At 55.9% G+C, this 9,625-nt stretch overlaps 1 protein-coding gene across 2 annotated transcripts; it reads left to right on the top strand.

Moving 5' to 3' along the window:
• The first annotated feature begins 228 nt into the window (after positions 1-228).
• Positions 229-9,618, top strand: LOC122695226 (glial fibrillary acidic protein). 2 transcript variants are annotated; one of them, XM_043904858.1, is made up of 10 exons: positions 229-706; positions 1,628-1,688; positions 1,872-1,967; positions 2,765-2,926; positions 4,268-4,393; positions 4,556-4,776; positions 5,568-5,611; positions 5,960-6,079; positions 7,326-7,411; positions 8,022-9,618. In XM_043904858.1, the coding sequence occupies exons 1-10, from the start codon at positions 258-260 to the stop codon at positions 8,061-8,063; spliced, it is 1,407 nt and encodes a 468-aa protein (XP_043760793.1). In that variant the 5' UTR covers positions 229-257; the 3' UTR covers positions 8,064-9,618. The 2 variants fall into 2 exon arrangements, with proteins under 2 accessions (XP_043760793.1, XP_043760792.1); XM_043904857.1 differs by lacking the exon at positions 5,960-6,079 and having other exon boundaries at positions 231-706.
• Positions 9,619-9,625: the final 7 nt, after the last annotated feature.

Below are 9,625 nucleotides of genomic sequence, written 5' to 3'. Positions count from 1 at the left end.
ACAGCATCAGCCCCAGGAACTGCCCACTAGCAGCTCTGTCTGGAGCCAGACCGGGGCTGGCATGCTCTGGTGGCCCTGCCTTGGGGCACAATGGCCTCGGTGGGGTGAGAGGCACTATCCCCGTGGCTGGGCTGTGGCCCAGCACCACCCCCTCAGGCTATGCCAGGGAGCGTTGCCAGGGGCAGCCTGGGCCGTGCCAGGCCGGTCCCTCCTCCTTAAAGCCCGCACATCTCAGGAGCGGGCAGAGCCAGGCCAGGATGGAGAGGAGACGGGTCATCTCAGCCGCTCGCCGCTCCTACGTCTCCTCCTCAGAGATGGTGGTGGGGGGCCGCCGCCTGGGTCCGGGCACCCGCCTGTCCCTGGCTCGAATGCCGCCTCCACTCCCGGCCCGGGTGGACTTCTCCCTGGCCGGGGCGCTCAACTCCGGCTTCAAGGAGACCCGGGCCAGCGAGAGGGCAGAGATGATGGAGCTCAATGACCGCTTCGCCAGCTACATTGAGAAGGTGCGTTTCCTGGAGCAGCAGAACAAGGCGCTGGCTGCCGAGCTCAACCAGCTGCGGGCCAAGGAGCCCACCAAGCTGGCCGACGTCTACCAGGCAGAGCTGCGTGAGCTGCGCCTGCGACTCGATCAACTCACCGCCAACAGCGCCCGGCTCGAGGTGGAGAGGGACAACCTGGCACACGACCTGGGCACCCTGAGGCAGAAGTGAGGAGGGGAGCCGCAGAGGGGCCTCCTGAACCGGGAGGACTGGGTCCTGGGAGGGTGCGCCTGCAGGTCTCAGGCAGGGGCTCTGCCTTCCTGTTCCCCGGTTTCCCGCCTCTAGGAGGGAGGGCAATCCTTGTTCCCAGATGATGGAGGGCCTGGGACAAGGCCCAGGGTCTGATTCCCGGGGATCTGATTCCCTAAAACTTTCTGCCAGAGAGCCGGGGTACCGTTAGCACCTTCCCGATGGGGAAAGCTGTGGACAGTCGGGGACCCCAGCAGGCAGGTTCTCTGAGTTTTATTCACTGCGGGGCCTTGTGACTGCACAGGGAATACACTTATTCTTAGCTCTGTCTAGAAGAGGAATTGGAAGAGAGGATGGGGGTGCACCTGGAGGACTGGGCTGGGGTACAGGCAATAGGGGAGACAGCAGGCAAGCCTGGCTTCAGAACACAGGTGACTCTGCCTGACCCCAGCTTACGACCCTAGTCAAGGTGCTTCGACTTCACAGCTGTAAAGTGGAGATCGTAATAAACCCATTTCTGAAGGTCAGAGGAAATGCCAGGGGCATGGTCCCTGCCAAGCTGGCAGAGTATGCGTGTGTGACTTCGAGTGCAAGAAGACGTGTGTGTGTGTGCGTGTGTGTGTATGGCAGGAGTGAGTATAGGCTGATGGAAGCGCCTGTGTGAGCAGAAGCAGGTGCAACAAGCCTGATAAGGCACCTTGGTAATGACTTAAAGTACAGGCTCTTGTCTGCTCACTCTTCTGGCCAAGGCTCTGTCTAGAATCCTTCTGCCCCTCACTCCTCCTTCTGCTCCACTGGTCCTGGGGGTGAGGGAGTATCTCTCCGGCAGGGAGATTAGGGGAGGGGTCCCCATAGTCGTCAGAAGAGCCCAGACCCAGAAGTGTGTCTCCCTACCCCAGGCTCCAGGATGAAACCAACCAGAGGCTGGAGGCTGAGAACAACCTGGCTGCCTATCGACAGGTCAGGGTGGTGGGGAGGGGTCGGGGAGGGGGAAAATGTTGACGGCAGCCCACCCAAACACAGTCCCTAAGCCCAGCCCTCCAGAGCAACGTGCTGCTCCACAAAAGGAGGGATCAGATTAGACCAGGGGGCAGAGAGGACAAGTCTGGGGTCAGAGTGGCCCTTTGCCCCGCCCTGCTCCAGGAAGCAGATGAAGCCACCCTGGCCCGTCTGGATCTGGAGAGGAAGATTGAGTCTCTGGAGGAGGAAATCCGGTTCTTGAGGAAGATCCATGAGGAGGTAAGATCAGGAAGGAGGGGCAAAAAGGCCAACACAGAGACTGGAACTGAGGGAGAGAGATGGGGAGACAGAGACAGATATTCAGAGAGAGAAAGGGACAGACTGACAGAGAAAGAAAATGAGAGAGACACAGAGAAAGAGAGGCAGAGAGAGACAGAGGGAGACAGAGCTAGAGACAGATAAGAGAGCACACCCAGCCCCTGGTAAAATGCACCTAGACACACACTGCACTTAAAGTGGGCCCTGTTGCCTCATTCTTCTTCACTCCGGCCCTGTGAGATAGAGACTGTTCCAGTGTTACCTCCTTTTCACAGAGGAGAACCCTGAAGCCCAGAAAGGTTAAAGAATGTGCTAAGGTCACAGAGTTGGTCTCTGTGACTCCACTCCCTCTGCCATCTGTTTCCATTGAAATGACAGCCATACATTAAAAAAAAAAAAAAAAAGACCCCACTGAGCTCTGACTTCAGATAATAGATTCAGAATCCATGGGCTCAGGGAACCCAGGAATCCATAGGCACACCCACATCGCAGGGACTCAGACATTCTTTCACGAGAACACAGACATGCTTCCAGCGCTCCTGACTTCCGGGCCTGGGAGGAGGACACCCCAGGGCCCCCAAACTAACCTGCTTCTTCCCTTATCCTGGACAATGCCATTTCCTCCAACTAGGAGCATCCCATCTCCCCTAGTCAATGTCCATGTCCAAGGGGCAGACAGAAGAGGGCATGATGCTATGGGGAAGCCCCAATTGCAGCTGGTCCCTGAGGCCTGGCAACCCTTCTCTCACCCTGGCCAGGAGGTGCGGGAGCTCCAGGAGCAGCTGGCCCAGCAGCAGGTCCACGTGGAGATGGATGTGGCCAAGCCTGACCTCACAGCAGCCCTGAGAGAGATCCGCACACAGTATGAGGCAATGGCGTCCAGCAACATGCATGAGGCGGAAGAGTGGTACCGGTCCAAGGTAACCCTGACTTTGGGGCAGCCTGCCTCCTCCAGGCAGCCCTCCTGGCTCCATACAAAAGAATCAGGGAATGAGGGTGGAGGAAGCTGGGAGAGAATCCTCTCTGAGTGACTGACCCTCACCAACGAAGTGAGGCAACTTGCCCAGGGTCATACAGGCACTATTACTCCCAATAAGTACTTATTAGTATCTGTTGCTATTGACTACTAGCCAACAGTCTTGTGTTTTAGGCTCTGTGCTTTGCAAGGATTATCTTACCATGAAGTAGGTATTGTTCTTTGATAGATGAGAGAACTAAAGTCCAGAGAAGATAACCAGTTTGACCAAAGTCACACAGCTCCTAAGCAATAAAGCTGGATTTCTAACCCTAGCTGTCTCACTTAAGAACCTGTGTTTTTTTTTAAAAACTGTTTATCTGGGGGGCTTTTTTGGTCATGCCTCGAAGCATGTGGGATGTTAGTTCCTTGACCAGGGATCAAATCCATGGCCCCCTGCATTGTAAGGGTGGAGCTTTAACCACTGGACTGCCAGGGAAGTACCAAACCTGCATTCTTGATGCTTCTGCCATCTGCATCCTGGGTTATTGAGCATCTACTGCATGCCAGGCTCTGCCCAGCATACAGAGACAGGTCTGACCAGGGAGATGTGATGTCACTCAGTCTAATGTCTATGGAGAACACAGCAGGGCAGGGTTTATACGCAATGTAGGGGCAGGAAAGATTTCATGGGAGGGCAGTGGGGCCAAGCAGGACTGGCAGTCTATGAACATAAAGAGAAGACAGAAAGGGCATTCACGGTGCAGGACACAGCCTGAGTAGAGGCCATAAAGCACAGAAAAGTGGGGGCCTGGTGATCCCGGCCCAGGGCATGGAGCTGAGGAGTGTGAGGGGCAGAAGTCAGTGATGGTTCTGAGCAGGTTAAGGCGTGATGGAACCATGAGGGATTCAGTGCAGGCTGAGGGAGAGAGGGTTATTAGAACCTGGTCTCTGCTCACCAGAGCTCCCTGTGTGTGACGGAGGAGGACAGGGTTCAGTCCCGAGGATGGAGCGGCTGGAGAGTCTGGGCTCTGTGGCACCCTCTGCTCATTCATGCGTTCCCTCATCAGGCACTGGGTTAGATGCTAGAGAAGCAGCAGTGTCGTCTGTGTCCATGGGCCACAGTGACTGTGAATAATACCCCCCCCCCTCCCAGTGCAATGGCGTGGAGTGGGCTGGAAAACAACCCGACCGTCTGGCCCATCTCCCCGATCCTCCAGCCTCGTCCCAACTCCCCGGGCCCACCAAGCTCCCGCGATATGAGGCCCCAGATCGCTCCTCAGCATAAAGCCCTCTCCTCATCTAGTTTGCGGACCTGAACGACGCCGCCGCCCGCAACGCGGAGCTGCTCCGCCAGGCCAAGCACGAGGCCAACGACTACCGGCGGCAGCTGCAGGCCTTGACCTGCGACCTGGAGTCCTTGCGCGGCACGGTGAGCACCGGCGGGGCGGTATGCGGGGAGGGGGACCGGGACCCCGGGCCGGGGCCTGGCACCTACAGCCCTAGCCGATGCTGGAGAAGGACCGGCTGGGGGCGGAGCTCTGAAAAGTTACTTGGGGCGGGGCCTCGGGGAACGGTCCGGCTCCACCCACAGAACGAGTCCCTGGAGCGGCAGATGCGCGAGCAGGAGGAGCGCCACGCGCGGGAGGCGGCGAGTTACCAGGAGGCGCTGGCCCGGCTGGAGGAAGAGGGGCAGAGCCTCAAGGACGAGATGGCGCGCCACCTGCAGGAATACCAGGACCTGCTCAATGTCAAACTGGCCCTGGACATCGAGATCGCCACCTACAGGAAGCTGCTGGAGGGCGAGGAGAACCGGTGAGCCCAGACCGGCCGCCTGCCCTACTGCCCCGCCCCAGAGTCGTCTTGCTCCCTTCACGCGTGCATGTGTGCTTGGACATGTCCAACTCTTTGCGACTCCCATAGACGGTAGTCCGTCAGGCTCCTATGTCCATGGGATTTCCCAGGCAAGAATACTGGAGTGAGTTGCCATTTCCTTCTTCAGCGGGTCTTCCCACCCCAGGGATAGAACCCGCGTCTCTGTTTCCTGCTTTAGCAGGTGTGTTCTTTACCACCACGCCACCTGGGAAGCCCCATCAGGGACTGTCTTATTCAGCCTCGTGACCAGCCCCCTCTTATCCCAGTGCCCAGCACAGTGCTCGCCTAACACACAGTTGGTATTCATAAATGCCTGATGAATGAATGGATGGATTCAATTCAGCCCATGTTGATCAGGTCCTAGGGTAAGGACTTGGGTTATCTTCCAAACTAAGAGGCTCACTCCCCACCCTCCCAACAAAGACTGGACTTCTTTTCTGCTGACCAATCTCCTCTGCCTCCTGGCAACTCTCTTCACCACTCTCCCCTCCCCTCTGTCATCCTCGGAGCACTCACTCTGTTTTGAATGGAGATGTTCCCCTTGCTTATAACATCCAGGGCTCTTACAGCCCAAGGGAGTGTGTTGGCTGCTGGAGAAGCTAAGATATGGGGGTCTGCCTTTCCTGGCAAGGAAAAGGGCCTCGAAGCTATCATGATGACCCTGGACCAGGATCTGGCCTGGGGATGTCCTCCAGCAAGCTGGTCACCCCTCTCCTTCTGCTGTCTTTCAGCATCACCATTCCTGTGCAGACCTTCTCCAACCTGCAGATCCGAGGTCAGTAGAAGAGGGTTTTGTGGGCAGAGTGTTGGATTCCTGCCCCCTCCCCCAGGCCTGTGGGTTGCTCTTCTGGTCTGAGGCCAAGGACTGGGGCAGAGGAGACCATTGCTCTCTGTGGGGACCTTCATTATTCACGGCAGGACTTCCAGCCAGAATATACCATCCCAGAGCATTCCAGGTGGGGCTTGCAGCCACTCCTGTCCTGCTCTGCCCTTTGTGCCTCCTCCCATGCCCACTCCCCATTCCACTGCAGAACTGAGGGTCTTAACCTCTCTCCTGTCTGCAGGTCCCTGTCCAGCTGAGTGTTTGATGTTTGTGTGTTTTTTTAACTGCTTGTCACTACAGGGGGCAAAAGCACCAAAGAAGGGGAAAGTCACAAGGTCACAAGACATCTCAAAAGCCTCACAATACAAGTTATACCAATTCAGGCTCACCAGGTTGTAGATGGAGCCCCGCCGGCTCTCGGTTAGCTCCTGCCTTTTAGACATGGTGCTTTTCTCAGCTTGATAGGGAGCAAACTCACCAAGCCCACTTTCCCCATCTTCTTGGTCTCCCTCCTCCCAGGTTTCCCTAAAGGGCCAAGTCTGTGTCATTTCCCCAGCAATCTCAGTGCCCGGTCCAGGGCCTGGCACAGGGTAAATGTTACATTAAAGTAGTAGAGTTGGCTCATGTTCAAGGTGCTAAGTCCTCAGGTACTCAGCTGAGATGCTCTGGGCCTCTAAGCAAACACCAGCTTCTGCCTCACCTCTTCTCCATCACCAGGAGGGCCCCTAGGGTCTCGTGGTGCCTGGCGGCCAGGCTCTTGGCCTGATTCCTCTGTCCCTGAGGCTCAGTTGTTCAGCTCAGGGCTGATTCAGCCCAGAGGATTATTTCCCTCTAGACTGCTGCTCTTGGAGTGAATAAAGTTTTATGTCCCCTGCTCTTAATATTAAACATTAGTGAGTTTGACATGTTATATTTTTCTCTCTGCAGGGGGGAATAAATTACTTCTTACTTGTATGTGGCCCTCAAATAATTCTCCGCTGAGGGAAAAAATATTTCTTCTGGACTAGAAATTTAGGAACACTAGCTATGCATGTCCTAGGGCTTAGTTCAGCATCAGAAGAGTTAACCAGCAGACCAGGTAGAGGCAATACTGCCACATGTCAGACAGAAGAGAGTCCTAGAGAAGTGGCAGAGAGAAGCAGGAAAAGGGAAGAGGGACGGGAGAGGGACCCATGTGTGTGGAACACGAATATGTGCCCATTGTTTTACACACATTATTTCAGTTAACTGACTCATTACTTCTACCTAGAGAAGTAGGCAGCAGCATCCCCATTTTGCAGATGAGAACAGTGAGGTTGGACGAGGTAAATTAACTTGCCCACAGTCATGTGGCTGAGCTGGGACTCGGAGCTTTGGCCTGCCTGGCTTCAATAACCATGTGCTCTTCCCTTGGCATGATGCTGGGTTGTCAGGGAGCCAGGGGCCAGGTGAGGGACTGCAGAGGGGTTGAAATGCAGCCAGGCCAGGACAGCAAGCAGGGCAGTGAGGGCTTGCTTGGCACTGTGGGGACTTAGGAGGTTGCCAGCCCCTCTGGGAGAGCCTAGGACTTCTCTGGTTGGATAGGCTTTTGTACTTGCGATTAGGAGTCTCAGGGGGAAACTGAGGGTGGGAGAGGATGTCTAGGGCCCTGAGAGCCTACGGATGCCTCCTCTCCTCATATCTGCAGAAACCAGCCTGGACACCAAGTCTGTGTCAGAAGGCCACCTCAAGAGGAACATTGTGGTGAAGACCGTGGAGATGCGGGATGGAGAGGTGAGGATGGCAGGTCCAAGATTCTGGCCCCAGCAGGCTCTGGGAGAAAGCCTGGACTGGCGTATAGAAGGTTCTTGATAACTCCCAAGAGTTCCTCTGGGAGGCTCTGGAAGAGGGGAAGGAGCCTGGATATAATTCCATTCCCCAGTCCCTACGCTAAGGGGAGCCTAGATGCTTAGGCCACTGGATGGGGTCCTGACTCTGGCTTTCTTTCTCCCTTTCTCACCCTCAGACTCAGGTGCCCCCACAGCAGGCCTGGGGCAGAGAGAAAGAAAATTAAATTTAGTAACTTTCACTCCCAACTTTCAACTTTCAGCTTGGTGAAAGGGACCTGGCAGAAGAATGGGAAGAGGAGATTGGGCATATCCCCTCCCCACTGTACCAGCAACAGAACTAGCTAATCTTACAACAGCAGCTCACCACATGCCAGGCAGATGTTTGCTAGATGTTTGACAGAATTAGCTCGTTTCCCCCTCTGACTGCTGCATGGCGGTTACCATCATAGAAAAGTTGGAAGGCTGGGAACTTGTCCCGGGTCACATTGCCTAGCCGTGGTGGACCTGGAGTCTGTGTGAGCTCCTAACTGTAGCTCGTTCTCTGTCCCCTGCAGGTCATTAAGGAGTCCAAGCAGGAGCACAAGGACGTGATGTGAGCAGGACCCATCTGGTGGTTACTGCCCCACCGTTTGAGGGGTCTGCAGCAGGAGTCGGGGTAGCTGTCCCTTCTCTGCTAGTTAATTTCCCCAGAATTGAGTTCCCACCCAAACCAGTTGCTCCTCTTCCTGCTCCATCTCTATGCCAGCTTGCCACCCTAGGCTCCATCAGCATTAAGCCTGTCAGACAGCACCCACCCCACACCCAGCAACACTAACAGGGCACTCACCCCAAAGGGCGGCCTGGAGGGACACAGCCAGCAGCTTGAGTTAGAATTGGGAGGGAGGAGAAAAGGCGGGGAGGGCAGGGAGACCTCATAAATCACCCTACCCTCCGTATCCTGAACCTTTGTTGTCATGGCAACTGTTGCCAGAGCCGGAGGTGTCTGGGGGTATCTGGGAATGGGGCCTTTGAGTTTCCTTGGGCTGCTGGAGGAAAACTGAGAGTCTGAGACAAGCAGAGGAAGTCCCCAGGGCAAGGTGGCCTCGGCCAGAGGCTTATTCTTCTAGACTGACTCTGACCAGTCTGAGGGTGGGTGGGGCTATCCTGCCAACTGGGAGAGTCAGCAGACAGAATTCCTGGCCTGCTCAGATCACAGAGGGGCCTCCTGAGCGATGCATCGAGTGTCTCAGCCCCACTGAGCTGCCACATGGGCATGCCGTGGGCCCGTGGGAGCTTGATTCTCTGCACTTGGGGGAAGTATAGTGTAAGTGCAGAGGAAAGGGGTGCTGGGAGGGAGCAGAAGGGGGCCTTGCCCATTGCTGTGGGTACAGAGAGGTCAAGCCCAGGAGGACTCCGGTACAGGCTGGAGGGGGCAGGTAGAGATGGTGGGGGCAGAGCTTGGGATGATGCTAGACATCAGAGTGGGGGTCGTGGGTGAGTAGTTACACTTGGCCTTTGGGTCATGGGAATCAAGAAAGTGATTCATCCTCTTGAAGATGCTGACACAGGAAAGGAAGAGGCTGCTGTTCATGGGAGCGGGCCCGCTATGTCCCAGCTCTCAAGGCCCTTCCCTTGCTGCGTAAACCCTGTCCACCCAGGCCTGTGAGCCCCTGCAAGTGCCACCTGACCCCAGGAAACACTGCTAAGCGAAGTCTCTGTTGCCACCCAACCTCCTCTCCCCACAGTGATCACTGCTCTTCCCTAAACCAAGGCCCCTGTAGTCCCCTCTTAGTCAAATACAAAACATACCCCCCTCCCCATGTTTTAGGTAGCACTTTATTTTATGATTTGGAACCTGAGGCCCATGCAGAGTGAAGACACTGGTTTGTGTTCCCGCAGCCTGGAGGCAGGAAAGCTTGGGGCAGACACTTTCACCCTGAGCACCTGTTCTGCTGTTCGCAGGGAGACTGGTGGGCATGAGATGATCAGTGCCCACAAGTGGGGCTCCGAAGCCCACTCCAGGGTCCCCATCTCCCTCCAAGTCAGAGGGACTTGACTGCATACCCTTCCCCCACTCCCTCCTGCCACCCACTGCTGCTAACCTTTGGGGCACTGTGGCGGGCTTTAGTCACTGACATAAATGCAACAAATAAAGACAACTGCTGTGGCCTTCCCCAGA

Source organism: Cervus elaphus, chromosome 5 (genome assembly GCF_910594005.1).
Source record: "Cervus elaphus chromosome 5, mCerEla1.1, whole genome shotgun sequence".
In the NCBI taxonomy this organism is placed as follows: Eukaryota; Metazoa; Chordata; class Mammalia; order Artiodactyla; family Cervidae; genus Cervus; species Cervus elaphus.
Note: the sequence above shows the minus strand (reverse complement) of the source record. Positions and strands in the feature narration are given on the sequence as shown.

Coding starts and splice junctions, on each gene's coding strand:
- LOC122695226 (XM_043904858.1), top strand. CDS start 258: ATGGAGAGGAGACGGGTCATCTCAGCCGCTCGCCGCTCCTACGTCTCC. Junction 1,689..1,871: donor ACCTGGCTGCCTATCGACAG/GTCAGGGTGGTG, acceptor GCCCTGCTCCAG/GAAGCAGATGAAGCCACCCT. Junction 5,612..5,959: donor CTCCAACCTGCAGATCCGAG/GTCAGTAGAAGA, acceptor TTGTCACTACAG/GGGGCAAAAGCACCAAAGAA.